The 16743-nt window shown below is 39.1% G+C and overlaps 1 protein-coding gene across 6 annotated transcripts in view; it reads right to left on the bottom strand.

The window, feature by feature from the left end:
- Window positions 1–16743, bottom strand: part of EIF4ENIF1 (eukaryotic translation initiation factor 4E nuclear import factor 1) — a 43815-nt gene that overhangs the window by 13998 nt on the left and 13074 nt on the right. For all 6 annotated transcript variants that reach the window (XM_087423942.1, XM_087423943.1, XM_087423941.1 and 3 more), the window contains exons 3-9: window positions 15740–15813; window positions 13585–13712; window positions 10409–10695; window positions 9933–10134; window positions 5685–5860; window positions 531–666; window positions 142–321 (exon numbers count right to left, since the gene is read on the bottom strand). In XM_087423942.1, coding sequence (XP_087280068.1) covers window positions 142–321; window positions 531–666; window positions 5685–5860; window positions 9933–10134; window positions 10409–10695; window positions 13585–13712; window positions 15740–15813 — 1183 coding nt within the window. The remainder of the gene's footprint in view (window positions 1–141; window positions 322–530; window positions 667–5684; window positions 5861–9932; window positions 10135–10408; window positions 10696–13584; window positions 13713–15739; window positions 15814–16743) is intronic.

Here is a 16743-nt window from a genome sequence, read left to right as displayed (position 1 = left end):
AAGATTTTTTTGAAGAACATTAAACAAGACCTATCATCTGTTTGACTTCAGATGAAATGGCAGTATGTTAGAACCAACTGCCTTAAGACTTAGCATCCAAACTTTTTCAAATACCTAAAGTAGACTCTAATAAACACTTACAGCTTTCTTTAAGTTTTTCTTTATTTGCAGAAAGGCTGGAAAGAAGAGGTTTTAAATCCACTTTGGCTTTTTGTAGCATTTCTAAAATATCCACTTTATTTTCGGCATGGTCTTCCAATGGTATAGGAGCAAAATAATTCCCCGAGTTCTGTCCAGGAGAGAGGATGGCTTGCTCTAGACCTAATATTGCAAGTAAATATATTCATAATTAATTTGTCCCAATACAGCACAGAAACATATCCTCAACAGTATTAAAAGGACACAAATTGAGGTTTTTTTCAATATTCAGAGACCCTTTAACCCTAATGGATTAACTAACGAATATGGAATGAACCATATCAGAGAAAGCTCAACTCTATGTCCAATGCAAGAATCTGAAGACCTTTTACCTGCAAGTCTCTCCAGTTCTTCATGAGGTGTTGACCCAAGACTGCTGGATCGGCTTCCTGATCGGCTGGGGTTAGAGAACCACCTACTGAACCGACTAGCAGAGACTGACCCTTCTCCCAAAACATCTTCTATCATCTAAAGGGAAAGACAAAAGGAGCTAAGATAACAGCTTCTAGGTGAAAAGGACAAGAAGGTTCAAATTTTAAGAAAGGATCACTTACTTTGAAACTTCCTTTGATGCTGTTGACCTGAAGGTAAACACCTTCAGAACTTAGGATTTTGAACATCTTTAATTTTTCTTCCCCTCCTGGGTCATTTCTGAGTAACCCAAACTTGGGCATAACCAACCCTGTACTTTCTAAGCATATAAAGCAAAACCTCTGTGTCACAGATGTTTTGATTTTCTATCTTTTACCTCATTAGAAAATCCATAAACTACTAAATGTTCTCAGAGGACATAATTTCAAAATCAAAATCAGGACTAGAGTAAAGCATTCCATTGCCAAGCCAATGAATGGCCTTCAACTAAACATCAAGTATGGAGAGCTGATGAAAGAAAACCTTATATCAAATTTCAACATTCTCAAGGTCATAATGAACATCATAAAATTCAATGCTGACAATTTCAGAAGCCAAAAGCTAAAAAGTAGAACTCATAAAGATCATAATTCCCAAAGTATAGAAAATGTCAGAATGTGAAAGATGAACTTAATTGATCTCTAAAATCTGTTTGAACTTAATGGGGAATTTTCAGGTGTTTGTTTTCTTTTAAATGCTACCTCCACAGTTTTCAGTAAAGATAAGGGCAATTAAACGACGCATTGCAATCAGAAATAATTTCAACACTATTTCATAATAGTCATTTCTATTACCAATCCTTAAAAACTACATTTAAGGTTTTTTAAAAAATGAATTTTTCAATTCTACACTATCATAAATCCAGTTAAATATCCAAATTGATCTTTACGCAGTGTTCTCATCAATATTCAGAAAAGACAAAAATGAGGCACATCCTTGAAAGGTGTAAACTTTCACTTCTATACCAAAGATAAAGAGAAAACGGGTTTTCCCCAAAACTGGTACATGGATGACAGAGTTAGTGACTTGGTTTTATCTGAAGTCTGGAACCCACAGTTTCCAGTCAAAGTTCAGCCTTGGAAGGTTTGATTTATTCTTTTATTCTTATCAGGAAGAATTTTCTCATAACACATACCCAAACTAAGCCACAGAATATTTCTCCTGAACATAAAAATAAGGGATTTTAAGTCGACACTAATTTGATTATTACTTGTGGTACTTCTATTTTCTGAGGTATTATTCCGACAGTTTCAATCACATTCCACGTGTAGACTCTCAGACCTTAAATAATGCTGACTTTCAAGTGCACTAACTTTGCAATAATTAAAGTATAAGAGAAGCATTATGAGTGATGTTTCACTGTGAAAAATTGGGAATTGTACCCAAAATACAACCACCTTAGTGCTAAATAGGACTTTTAATAGTACTAAGAGCTACAGCTGTTAAAAGTATTTTAATGTTGAAGAGTTTGAAATTTCACAAATAGCAAAAATGGATTTGCATTTTAATCCTTTTATTTCTTCTGATGATACTGTATAGGAAAAAAGTCAGAAGATACACAGGAGGAACATGAAAAAGTAGAGGACAGGAATATAAAGTATCTGAACATTTTCTCAAGATATGACAGTAAGTGTTGAGAAAGTAATTTCCACATTTTGATCAGTGACCAACTTTCAGTTAGAGAAGCTAGGTTTTATTATAGCCAAAACATAAAAGTAGAAACAAAGTTAATTTTATACCCATTTACTAGAAATGCCAATTTCAAGAAACTAAAACATTTTAAACCTGAAAAGAATCCTAAAAGTTTATCTCGTCAGTCATTTTCACCACAGAGCAAGCTGGGATGCTCTAAAAGTAGTGGCTCCCTCCAGTACCGTGGTACAGGAAATGGAGACCTGGACCCACAGCTTTGACTTCCTGGTCAAGACATCCTCGCTACATCCTCGTCAGCCGTCAGCTGGGTGAGAAGAGGAGCCTGTGAACTATATCCTGGTATAGTTCAGCTGCTCTTTCTACACTAGACTTCTAATAGCATTTTTAAGGTAACCTACATGACTCTTAGTCCAGCCCTTCAAACAAAGGTCATTTAGACAAGTCATATCCTAAGATTCATATTCTTCTTCTCATTAACAGATATTGTGAAATATTTTTGCTCTTTGACAATTACCAGGTTTTATTGATCAAAGCTTTTATTACTTTCTGCTTTTATGGAAATTTCCATATTTTTGTATTTGTTTCACTCTAGTTTGATTTCTTTTTTTTTTTTGATTTCTAATGAAGGCATTTAAGGCTATACATTTTCTTCTGAGCATACTTTTGATTACACCACCAAGGTTTTTCTATGTCATGTTCCTATTCATCACTCTAAATAGTTCAGAATTTCCATTTCGATTTGCTTTTTCTTCATTCAACATACTTACGCACTTGTTATGTGTCAGGCACTGTAGTAAGAGTTGCATATCTAAAATAAACTTATTTTTAATTATTTAAAATTATTTGCACATGATCCAAATTTTCAGTTTGTATAGATTTTTGTGGCTGTCAACTTCTAATATACTGCAATGCCAATAAATGCAGTGTAAAAATCTAGGTATAATTCTGTTTATACCTATCAATACCTAACACCTGTGGTGCTTACTAAGTCCCAGGTACTATTTCAAGCACTTTGTATAACATTTGTCAATTGATATTCGAATCCTATACAGTCCTTTTTTAAAAAAATTATTTATTTTTTTGCCGAGGAAGATTTGCCCTGAGCTAACATCTGTTGCCAATCTTCCCCTATTTTGTATGTGCGTCGCCACCACACCATGGCTGATGAATGGTGTAGGTCCACCCCCAGGAACTGAACCTGGGCCGCCAAAGCAGGGAGTGCCAAACTTAACCACTAGGCCACGGGGCTGGCCCTGTACAGTCCTTCTTATTCTTCCCAACTGACTAGTCATTTTCTTTGAGCATTGTATTAGAGTCCACATATATATCATGTATCACAATCACAGCATGTGTTTTTACTGATCCCATTTTTGCTTTTAAGTGAATCTACTATAGAATATACACCTTAATGAGCAGTACCTGTGAAAAACATGGAGAGACTTCCTAGCCTAGTACCTACTGCTCAGCATTAGCCAAGTTTTGGCCGAGAGTAAGAGCAAATGGGTCAAGATGGTGCTGAGTTCCTATTCTCCTCCGTTTTATGCTTTAGAGGCAGGACAGATGTGGCAAATTAAGAGCAAAGACTCTTAACTGAAACTGCATAAATCAGAATTCAGCTTCCACCACTTACTAGCTGTGTGACTTTGGGCAAGTTATTTAAACCTCTCTGTGCCTGTTCCCTCACCTGTAAAATGGAAACAGTAGTAATCTAACTTGTAAGGGTTTTATGAGGATTAAATGACTTACTGTATGTAAAGCCTAAAACAATCAGCACTGTATGCACATTACCTGTTATTAAAAGTTTAGTTTCGAATTCTTCCTCTGCCTAGGTACTCACATTTGGAGCCAAATACAGGCCTCTAAATTTTGACCTTTTACTGCGAAAACTTTTTACAATAAGATTTTCATCTGTCTTATAAGAGAATGAAAGAAAAAGTCACCAAACACAGATGGTGTAAAAAAATAAAAAATTACCGTCCCTCAAAAGCTAACCATTTGAGAAGACTACTTAGTTTTACGTTAAGTAAATTAAGCTTACCTCTGGATGCAACCTTTCTGCTTGTAATGAGGCAAAGGACTATTGGCTAGCTGACTGTTAAGTGAGGTATCCCGCTAGGAGATTTACACTTAAAATTGCTGCTAGAACTTATAGAACAAAACCACGCAGCTGCCAGTTGATTTGGAGCCACACACCACGTGCTCCTGAACAGTGCTATGGACAAGTGTGGTCTTGGACCATGCTGGTCCACATCAAGATAAGTTCAGAGAGTGAGAGTAAATGCTTAGAAACTTTTATAGCAATTTGGCACTGTTGTGACATTTGTACTTTCATACTAAAGTATTGGTCCTCAATGGACTGGAAATAAAGCCTGGCCCCTCACCAAAGAGAATTTAAGAAGTACTGCTCTAGAACTCACCTATGGCCCTATAACTCACCTATGGCCCTATACCTATCAGTGCTATGTAGTGTCTGCTCACCTGTTCTGGGTGGCCATCTTTTGGGGGTTGGGGAGGCAGGCAAATGACAAAGGAGACAGGCCAATGTTACCTGCTCTGTCGTGCCCAGTTTTGTCTGCTCATGCAATAATCAAACAAGGAGTTATAGTCAAGGAGTAGAGTCATTTAAGTTAAATTCCATGAACCACCAATTCTAAAGGACTGGTCAAACTTACTTGCTGTATTTGGTGCTGTAAATGGGACATATGGAATGTACAGATGCTTCTGGTCAAATGGTTTTTAAAATTCCATTTCACCATAGTTCTATGCACTCTTTCAGCAACCACAGAAAACCTCATTTCTGTGTGCATATGCCACAGTTATTATATCTTTTCTCCAAAAATGTGATGAAGCTATACTAATCCCTCAATGGCTGATGGAGATAGGAGCAAGGGCAGGTAGCAAGTGAAGATTTGGGATGTCTTACTGTTCCTACTTTAAAAGTCGAGAAAGACTAGACTTCAACAGTTTAACAGCAACACTGATCGTATCCCAAGTTCCTTTTCACTAAAGGTTTTTGGAACCATCACATCACAAAGCTACCACCTAACAACCAGTCAGCCTTCCCAAAAAATGCAGATCAGAGCGATACCAATCACCAGTCATAAAAATCCACTGCCACCATAAGACTTTACAACAAACACTTAACTACTTAAAAATAAAAGCAGACAATGTTCTTAAACATCTGAAGAATTCTTAGTCCAATGCTACCAGCCTGGAAAAAGAGCTAACTGGTACAGAATTCTAACTTAGTCATTTCCCCTAAGCCTCTCAAAACAAAGACAATAAAAATTAAATCTTAAATATTTTTAAGAATAAAAGCCCAAAACCCCCAAGCATCTTAAAAAGAGATATCTTAAATACTTAGGTCAAATTTAACCATACAGTTGCTTCATCCATGTTTATAAGTGTGCTGCTACACTCACCGAAGCCAAGCATGGCACCTTATCAAGGTTAAAGAACTCATTAAAGTCAAATTCTCCTGGGGACTGCTCAGGCAAGATGGCATCCCTTGGCACTTCCTGATCAGCAGCAGGCTCCTGTGCAAGGATGACCTCCACCTCATCCTCTTCGGCCACTCCTCCATTGCACTCGACTATGCCTGAAAATAAAACCAAGACAAAAACACTCCGATTAAGCGAACCGCTCCAGACTTATTCTGTGGCCTCAGCCATCATCACACACACAGGTGACTTTAAAAGCAGACTTCTTGTGCCAATACAGCACTTACAACAGTAAAACAATTCCCTTCCTATGGGAGCTAGAGGAGGGAAAAAGCCTTAATAACAAGCCAGAACACTAAGACATGTGGGAAGAATTATGGTCCCCCCTCCACCCATTCTTCAACTTTTCCATAATATAGTGGATTCTTTTTCTAATGGGAATTTTTTTTAAAGATAGTCTTACTGCTTAAAACTGGGAGCAAATTAATTTGGCTCTGCCTTCACCCATGCATCTGCACCACCGCTTTAAGTCAGGGTTCAACAACCTAAGGTATTACGTGAAACCTAGCATGAGGGCAATTTTTGCTTGCCTACAGATTGGTTTTAGCTCATCCTTCAAGGCAAAGCTCAAATGTTATCTCCTCTGGGAAGCCTGCCCTGCCTACCCATTTTTACCCTACCTGTCAAAGTCAATCACTGCCTTCTCTATAATCCTTGTGTTATCTCTCAGAGTACTTATCATGGTGTATTATGGTAACTGGTGAGACTGAGCTCTCTGAGGGCAGGTAACCTGCTCTAATCAGCTTGCCTTACTCTATAGTGCCTGGCACATTTAAAACTCAGTAATGTTTGGTTGTTGTTAGGATGGGAAGGTAAGGTCTAAGTGAAGCTACCAAGTGCTAACACTAAATCTAACATCTTAGTTTTAGCCAGAGTATAGGAAAAAAAGCAAAATCCTTTAGGATAAAAGAAGAACCTTTTTTTCTTTTAAATAAGTGCACTGAGAGATACTAGGCATTCCACTTTCTAATTTGAAGAACAGAACTCCCAAAGCCCCATCCTGAAAAAGCACCTATTTAAGAGTGCTTCTTGTTTCAATATCACAGCAGACATGAAGTCCTCCTAGAAAAAAAAAGTGCCAAAGCCTGGACCCATCCCTTCTCAAAAGTGCTCAACAGTTACTGCAGTCTCATTATTAATCACCCAGGATATTGTAGACCAAGAGAGGCTAAATGCTATCATCTGCTTTCATTCCAATAACACTTCAAAAAGCTAGACAGCAAAGCAGCGGACTACAACAACTGAAAGGTTAAGTGGCTTAAGGTTAAGGTCTCAATACTAGCAAGTGGCAGAAGCTTCAACCCTAGCAAGGCCGCCAATGCTCTCCCGCACCATGCTGTGCATACAAGGCAGCACTGCTCCTCCACAGGGGTGCCTGCCATCTAAGAACACTGAGCCTTCTGAGGGCCTAAGGCAACAAGTGAGACAGATGTTTGTAAGCCATGGACAAGGCAATGGGCAGTCTCTCCAGTGGGTCAGCACATGCTTACTGCCAACTACCAGAGGCAAATGCTATTTCTTAGAGACTGACATTTAAACTAAAATGACTGCTTTGGTAGAGGTATTATCCTCACTTTACAGACAAAGAAACTGAGCCCTAGAAAAGTAAACAACTTAATAGTCTAATCAATGCCAAGTTTGTGTCCTTTTCCACTAGAGCAGTGCTTCTCCCCGACCCATTTTACCCACCAGAACCTGCCTGTCCACTTCAGGACTGACAAGCAACATATGTTTTGCTGATACGGTTTTGTGTCTCAACTTAAGGATGAGAGCCAGAACAGAGAGCCTGTACTTGGCTCATACATTTACAAAAGAAAAGAGTATTTCTCCTATTCACTTTTATTTTATGGTAGATGGGGACATCTCTTAACAGATGAATGGCTTCTGCAAGCAGCAGAAGTGCCCCACATGCAATTCTATGCCAGCTTCAAGCTCTCTGGAAAGCAGAGTGGGCCTGACAACTGAGAGTGGGTCCAAGTTGGTAGGAATATACACTAGTAGACAAATACAACCGGCCATTTATTATGATAGACTCAAAAGCCAGGGACCCAGGAAAGATAACTAAGGGCAAGTTTTATCACATTTCAGAATGAGCATGTATTTTCATTAGAGAGAATGCAAATTAAAACTTTATTTTCTATCAATGGAGGTGTTTTAACCATTTCCTCCTCCTACATAATTTTTTTTCTGGTTATAACACATATTCAAATTATTTCATTCATCACCATATATACATCACCTAGCACTGGGCCCTGTATAGTGTGGGAGCTCAATACAGATATGCTTTAAAATCATGCAGATCAGGAACATGTTTGTCTTGTTCACTGCTTTACTCCCAGCACTAGTATATACTGCAGAGAACTGCTACACAATAAGTTCAGCAGAAAGCTGGAATACAGACACAAAAATGGACTGAAAGGCACTCACCATCCCTCCCCCTCCTTTCATTTTTGCAGCCAAGATGAAACTACAGGGGACCTGTTTATCTCAAATAGAGTAGCTAGGACAGCCTAGGGACCTTTTGCAATTAACTAATGGGGTGAGTGAGCCAAGACCCCTGGATGCTACTTGAGGCTCTGCCATGAAACCCATGTGACAGGGTCTTGGGTCCCCTTTCTCCACGCCTGTCTCTCTTTGCATTTGTAAAGTGAAGCGGTTACACTATTGATCTATCTCGCTCCTTTTGGCTTCTCCACTTGTTGATACAAGAATGGCTGAAATTCAGATCTCATCTCAGTTAAGAAAAACATGTGCTTTTCTCACCAGAAGCCCGATCTTTATCATTAAGTGAAAAGACCACACTTGCTGGTGCTGCGTTAGTCTAACAGAGAAGGAGACAAACTCATATCTCAAAGACAATTTAAGAGCAAAGTGTCCCAAGTTACCCATCAATTTCCTGCATCATGCTAGGGAAGAATGTGTAACAGCACAAAGACAATGGTAATGTCTACTGTATTTTAAAGACTACAAAAAAAGGGCAAGTAATATGATTTCTCCCTTCTCTTCTTTTTCCTAAATTCCATTTGCTTATTTCTGCTTAAATATGTCTTAGCCTTTTAATTTTAAGGTGGCACTGGTTAAACACTCATGTATTAAAATAAAACAGCTTTCCCCTTCTGTCGCCTAGTACCTGCTAAAAGGTTTTTTCCAACTAAACCTGAAGCCTGGAAGGAACTAGAATTTACTGAATAAGTGCCCACAAGAGGCTGAGTTCTGATGTGTATGTATGATCTTCAATGCTAAAAGTAACCCTTATGATCTTCAACACTAAAAGTCACCCTTAAAGTTATGAAATAGGCATTATCTTCATCTTAGAAAGAAAAAGGCCCACCTGTTAAGAGTTTTACAAAGATTACGGTTTTTCCAAGCTGCAGCCCGAATACTCAAACCTAGGCTAGCCTACCTAGCTCTTCTCCATGGTCCTGCACTGCTTCTTCCCAAGACCATCAGCCCAGGGTTGGCCACCTCAGAGCCAGGTCACTGCCCTGAAAATGACTAACAGGCTCCCACTCTGCACCAGGCACCTCTCACACATTAGCTTTGGCTTCTTCAGTTTAGCAAGGGAGACACCTGACCTTATCTCATAGCTGAGAAAACTGAGTTTGGGAGAAGCCAAGTCACAAACAACTGACCTAGGAAGGCCTAACACTACGGTGAAGAAGGTGGGCTCTGAAGCAAGCACCTTGTTAGACTCCCAACTTCACTAATTACTTCCTCAGCGTCCACAGACAAGTCATTTAAGCCCCCTGTGCCTCCATTTGCTCATCTACAAGATGGGCATAAAAGTGCTTACCTCACAGGGTTGTTAAAAGTTAGGATTACATAGACAAAATGCTTACCACTATGTCTACTACGTAAGTGCTCAATAAATGAGACTCCTCATTATTCCTACCACGTATTTCTTATCTCTGGGGAACCCTTTCAAGTACACAGTGCTCTTACAGGGTCATGTGAGACTTTTCTCTTTAGCACTGTAAGCCAAACAAGTTCAGGAGATAGTACAATCTACACCTAGTGAATTCACACTTAGGAAGCAGTTTCAAAATCAAGCTGCAACATTAAAAACTTGCCACTTCCTAACTGGTGCCCATTCCCAAATGTACAATTAAGTCAACTATAAGCACCTCTCATTTCAGAACAGTGAATTTCCCTCCCAAAGTTTTTGCTGACCTTCCTTCACAGAGGCTGTCCGCCGCCTTGCTCTTTTTTTCCCCTTGTGATCTTCTTCCAGTATCTTATCATCAAAGCCAGTCAGCTCAATCGTTTCAGACTGACTTGTGGGTCCAGCTGAGAACCACTCTGGTTCTTCTTCTGTGTAGGAATCATTTCTTCTACGTTCACCAAAGACACGCTTACTATCCCCAAACTCCCTCTGGAAAAGTACATGATGCAAGATAAAAAAAGACTCTCGTTAAGGCATTTCTACCTCAATCAAGGTCTTGACGAATTAAGTAAGGCTCAACAGTGCAATGAAGATACTATGCTGTAGACCTGAAGCCCCTCCCCACCCACAGCTCTCTCTATTCCTCCTTAATCTGGCTTAAGAACAGGCTGTGTTCATCCAGGATCTCAAAGTAACCTGGTACAAATGAAGTGAATGTTGAGTGTCTAAGCACATGAGTTGCCAAAGGATCTAGAAGACAAACCCTGAAACGCTTGTCCTTGTAGTCCCTCTCTCGGTCTCTGTCTCTCAGGTCTCGAAGGTCCTTATCGCTAAGACGGTGATCTTTTTCAAAGGTCCGAGCGGAGATTATCCTTCCACTGCCAATCCTTCGTCCACCAAGCAGGCGAAGCCCATCACTGTCTTTCTCCAATGGGCTTCCTGAACGCCGTGAGCTAACTGCAGCTGTCACATGGCAGCCCCCTCCAAAGCTTCGTCTCTGTGGGCTGAGAACAACATCTAAGTCATCTTCTTTCACACGCTCTCGTGGATCTGGAAAGATGCCGGAAAGAGAAAGTTAAGCAAACCAACAAGGACATTTTTCCTTTTTAGGAGGAATGTCCATGACTGGTGCGGGGAGAGGGGGTGGTATTGGAAAAGAGTCACCACTAAACAGATACCAGGTAACATGTATATTACATATTTAAATAAGACTGAGCCTTTTGCCTTTTCTCTTTGGAGCAATAAATGTACTTCAAAATAACTGATTTTCCATGATTAGTCTCCACAATCTCTTTATTTTGACTAAGTCTTTACCTATGTAATTATTAGCAAATATTTTATCAACTAATAAACTATAGTAGGCTTCAGTATTTGAAAAAAATAACTAAATAAAAAGTTAAGGTGTCTCTTCAACAAATGGTATTTGAACAGTTGGATATCCATACGCAAAAAACGAACTTGAAGTCATACCTGGTACCATATACAAAAATTAATTCAAAATTATCATAGATCTGAATGTAAAACCTTAAACTAGAAAACTGCTAGAAGAAAACATACGAGGAAATCTTTCTGACATTGGGTTAAGCAAAGTTTTCTTAGGCATGACACCAAGAATATAATCCATTTAAAAAAACGATAAACTTGGCTTGATCAAAATTTAGAACTTCTGCTCTTTGAAAGATACTGTTCAGAGAATGCAAAAACAAGCCACAGTCTGGGAGAAAATATTTCAAAGCATGTATCTGATAAAGGACCTGTATCCAGTACATATGAAACTCTTAAAAACTCAAAAAACAATCCAATTAAAAAATGGACAAATGGTTTAACAGACACTTCACCAAAGAGGATATACAGATGGCAAAGAAGCATATGAAAAGATACTCAACATCATTTGTCATTAGGGAAATGTAAATTAAACCATAATGTGATACCACTACACACCTAAGAGAGTGGCTAAAATCAAAATGACTGACCATTCCAAGTGCTGACGAGGATATAGAGCAAGTGGAACTCTCACACACTGCTGGTGGAAATGTAAAATGGTATAACCACTTTGGAAAACAGCTTGGCAGTTGCTTAAAATGTTAAACATACATCTACTACAGGACCCAGCCATTCTACTCGTACGTATTTACACAAGAGAAAAGAAAGCATATGTCCATATAGAGACATGTATGTGAATGTAATAGTAGTTTTGGTTAATAGGCAAAAACTGGAAACAACCCAAATGTCCATCAGTAGATAAATGGATAAATTATGGCAAATTCATACAATGGAATACCACAAAGCAATAAAAAGGAAAGAACTATTTATACACCCAATAATATGAATGAATCTTAACTAAATCTGAGTGGAAGAAGCTCCCCAAAGAATGCATACTATATAATTCCATTTATTAAATTCTAGGAAACGTAAACTAATCTAGTGACAGGAAACTGATCAGTGCTTCCCTAGGGGGAAGTGTGAGGAGGGATTAAACAGAGAGACTCATAGGAGTTCTAGGGAACTTCTGGGACTGATGGAAATGCTTATTACTTTGATTGTGGTAATGGTTTCACAGCTGTATACACGTCAAAACATCAAACAGGGGGCCAGCCGGGTGGCGTAGTGGTTAAGTTCGCGTGCCCCGCTTCAGCGGCCCAGGGTTCACAGGTTCAGATGTCGGGCCCGGACCTACACGCTGCTCAGCAAGCCATGCTGTGGCAGGTGTCCCATGTATAGAGGAAGATGGGCACAGATGTTAGTCCAGGGACAATCTTCCTCAGCAAAAAGAGGAGGATTGGCAATGAATGTTAGCTCAGGGCTAATCTTCCTCACCAAAAAAACAAAAAAACACATCAAATGGTACAGTTTATGTGCAGTCTATTATGTGTCAATTATACCTCAATAAAGGTGTAAGAAAAATAAACATGTCCACAAAAAAAAAAACTTCCTAGAAAAACCAGAAAACTGAGTGAGAAAACTAAGTGAGAAAAACCTCTTTTAGTACTCTGATCAGAAACAGTTCCTAAAAACCTTTTGGTATGTACTTTTCCAGAATTTCCATGCAGTGTCTCAGTTTATTCCAAAAACAAAATACAATGTGAACAGTTTTGTGTAAGTTGGTAAATACATCTCCCACATGTTTTTACAGCTGAATAGCATAATAAAACCACATATGGCTGTACCATTGGAACAGCCAAAGTTTATCCAACCCATTTCTACTGTTGGACATTTAGGTTGCTTCTAAGTTTTCATCATTTTATTAAAATCTCTGTACACATCTTTAATGATTATGTTGGAATAAACTCTTTGCCTGGGGGACATTACTGCACTAAGTATACTGATAGACTCTGTGTAGAGGTGTCTTATAGCTCACATTAGAGTCACTTTTATCCTTTTTGCTTAGTTCCAAATGTGTTTTATGAGTCTTCCTCTCATTTCAAAAGGAGTTTCTTTTGCAACAGGTTCCTTGACTAGCTTTTATATTGCCAGGTCTCCATTTCATTCTTATCTTTTCTAGTTTAAAGGGGTAAAGGTATAGAGAATCAAACTTTACTCCAGTCTCAAACCATATCCAAATCCTGTATTCAGATCATAATCCATTATGAATTAAGAACTGCCAGAACTGATTTATACCTGAGAACTAGTCTCATATATGAAACTAAGCAGAATACAGCTTTATGCTCCCTACCACATCTAAGGCAGTTATTCATGTCAATGAAACACATCAGTACTTTTAACTCAAAAGCACATAGCCTAATATAGTCTATTTGCCTCTTATACAGGAAAGCTACGATTTTACTCTGCTAATCAGGAAAAATGCAACTGGTAAATCAGCTTCCTGATAATGACACTTTCCACCAATGCATAAAACTCTCACAGCTAAGAATGAAGCCAGCAGCAAAGAGCACTGTCTCCAAAATTGCTGCCCCCACTCCTGAGTGACTGTGTGCTCACCTACTATCCTGCGCACCAGGGAAGGCCGGTCTGTATCCAACTCTTTCTTCAGACTTTCCACTGGTGAGCTCCGCCCTGAAGCTGGGTAGAGAGAGGCATGCCACTTCTCAGGGTCCCAGACGCCATCACTACAGGTCAAAGGGTACCGACAGTTAGCACTTGCACCCACGAACTACACGTACAGTCTAATCTCTAAACTTTAGGTAATAAGTTATGGAAACCCCTTTCCAATATAAAACTTTGTGGTTGCCATTAGAATGGTTATGTCTTTTAAGGTGAAAACAAAAAACAACTATTAATTCAGTAATACTTTGTTGTTGTTCACATAACACCAACAGTCACTTGTAAACCAGTGGTCTGTGCATAAATGAAACAGACTACAAACCTTGGGGTACATACGGATTACAATAACTATGCCTGTCCTACACAAAGAAGATGCTCCATAAATACTGATTACTCAGTTTACTGAAGATTAGTACAAGAGAGGAAAAAACTCCTTAGTCCTCTCACTGGAAGTAGCTCCTGGAATGGTTGGTGTGTATTTTTCCAGAATTTCTATGCACAGTCTCAGTTTTCCCCACAAGCAGGACAGACAATTCTTAAGAGCCTAAAATGCGTGGTTTGAGTTTTACTTTGTGACTCTCTAATGACGGAGTGGCAGGTGGTACAGTGTGCAGAGCAGAAGCTTTGGAGCCCAATGATCTGGGACCAAATTCTAGCTCTGCCACCACCACCACAGACATCTTGGACCCCTTAGTCTTCTGCTGAAAGGACTTCCCCAACCCCTAAATCAGACCAGGCCATGCTACACACTAGTACTGTACTGTACACTTGTAATTCACAGGCTGTAATGGTGGTAATGATAAACTCTTATGAGTATTTCACTGTATCCTTCCACAGACCAATGTTCCACGAAGGCAGGATTTAATCACACCTGACACAGTATTTGCCACATAGCAGGTATCAACTGAATCCTTGGTTCAGCTGAATTTCTTAAATAAGTGGGTAAACCTCTCAGTCTCAAACTCCTCACAATAAAGGTGACGTTACCCATCTTCTAGTGCGTTTGTGAGGAATACCTGGAGTTTAAGAACCCAACAAATTTTAATTCTGTGAGAGAAGAGAAACAGAAGAATGAGAAACTCTTTCCTCTCTCTCTGTCATTTTCATTACTACTACTAGGCACAATGTCTCCCTTTAGAATAAAAAGCAAATATGTGTGCCCATGATAACTTTATTTTATGCCAAGAAGAACTAACAAGAAAATTCAACTTAAGGCATACAAAAGCTTTACAGCTTTAATGAAAAAACCAGCTTATCTGAGACTTATCAAAAAACCCTAACCAATTGGAATAGTCATTATTCAAGTATCACTTTCATCAGGGGAAAGTGGTGAGGAGTCCAGATTTAACAATCTTCTGAATAGTCCACATACAAAATAATAAGAGTATGTCCTATTCAACCAAGAAATTAAACACAATAGATACTTCATATGTTAAAAATGTGGGCCAATATGAACCATCTGCCTTGATACTTAAGAAATGACCTTAAAGTCTTAAGGTGACCATTAGGAGTGCAACGTAGGGTCATTGTAAGGGATTTTCAGACCATTTTTAGCTATAGTCTTCTCAAAACAAAGCCTTCTGCTTCTTATGAAGGAGCTCAAGATGCAAAAGGGCTAATATAAATGGCTGAATGCTTGTTTTGTTTGAGGAGGGGGAACACAGCTCAGAGTCACAGTGTAAAAGCCACTGGTGGAGAGAAAAGACCCTGGTGAGGACTCTTGCATTCAAGTCTTAATTCTGCTTTCTGACTATGTGCCTCTGATCAAGTCATTTTCTAGTTTTAATTCCATCACCAATTAGTTGAAAGAGAAGTGATTTAGCTGCCCTTAGAGCCCCTTGCAGCTCAAATCTTTGAATTAATGGTTTAAAGCTAATTAATAATGAAAGTGATGAAGATAATGCAGTGACATGCTTTTTAGTCATGTTCCTAACTTATCCACAATGTATCTGTGCAGAAGCCCAATGTCATTACCCTTGAAATCTCCCCACTCATAATTCTACCAAAAAAACTCCAAAGCAATACACTTCTTAATTTACCAAGTTTGGTGCAACAACAAATTGACTAGAAGCACACTCCCCGCTCCCAATACCTGTCGTATTTTTCGGAGAGGCACGAAGGCCTCTGTTTGGAATAAGGGCGTTCTTTTATATCCAACAGCTCCTCCTAGAAAGAGAAATCAAATGGTGATTTTGAATAATTTCTCAGGCCACACACTTTCAACTTATTTTTGTTCTCAGTAATTCTGAGTGTCTAGCTTAAACATTTCACACAGTTCTTATTTATACCTTGACATATTACAGAAAGGACTGGAGTCAGCTCAAAGCTCTTGCAAGAATCTCAAGCAGAACTGGCAAATAACTTAATAGTGATCAGTTTCCTGCTAAAATACACTCTCTTATAAATTGCTGTCCAATAATATAGTTATATTACACAACACTGAATGCTCATCAAGCCATAGAAGGTTCAGGCTTACAAAAAACCTCCAGCTAATCTTCCCACTCTTAAATGCATTAGATGCCAATTTACAAGGGGTTAGATTTTTTTGTGAGGAAGCTTGGCCATGAGCTAACATCCGTTGCCCATCTTCCTCTTTTTGCTGAGGAAGATTGGCCCTGAGCTAACTCTGTGCCCATCTTCCTCTATTTTGTATATGGGACACCACCACAGCATGGCTTGATGAGTGGTGCACTGGTCCGTGCCCGGGATCTGAACCTGGGAACCCCAGGCCACCGAAGCAGACCATGCAAACTTAACCACTATGCCACCGGGCCGGCCTCCTAGATTTCTTTTGAATGTAAAGTTGCAAGAAAAAAAAAAAGCACCCAAAACACCTACATACTATTTACCTGACTTGCCTGTCGTTAACATTTTCCCCTCATTTCCTTTAGCATTTGGGCTCTCTACATGTAACTTTTTTTTTTTGAACCATTTAAGGGTAAACCACCTAAGTTATAGTCCTTTACCCCTATGTACTTTAGTGCCTATTTCTTAAGAATGAGGGTATTCTTTCACAGCCTCTTATCCGGTTCCACGAGAGAATTAAGCCCTACAGAAAATGATCTGAGTGACTATTTTTCCATTCTCCTAAGGATT

This window comes from Ceratotherium simum, chromosome 35, assembly GCF_057802395.1.
Source record: "Ceratotherium simum simum isolate JZ-2026a chromosome 35, ASM5780239v1, whole genome shotgun sequence".
Taxonomy (NCBI): Eukaryota; Metazoa; Chordata; class Mammalia; order Perissodactyla; family Rhinocerotidae; genus Ceratotherium; species Ceratotherium simum.
Note: the sequence above shows the minus strand (reverse complement) of the source record. Positions and strands in the feature narration are given on the sequence as shown.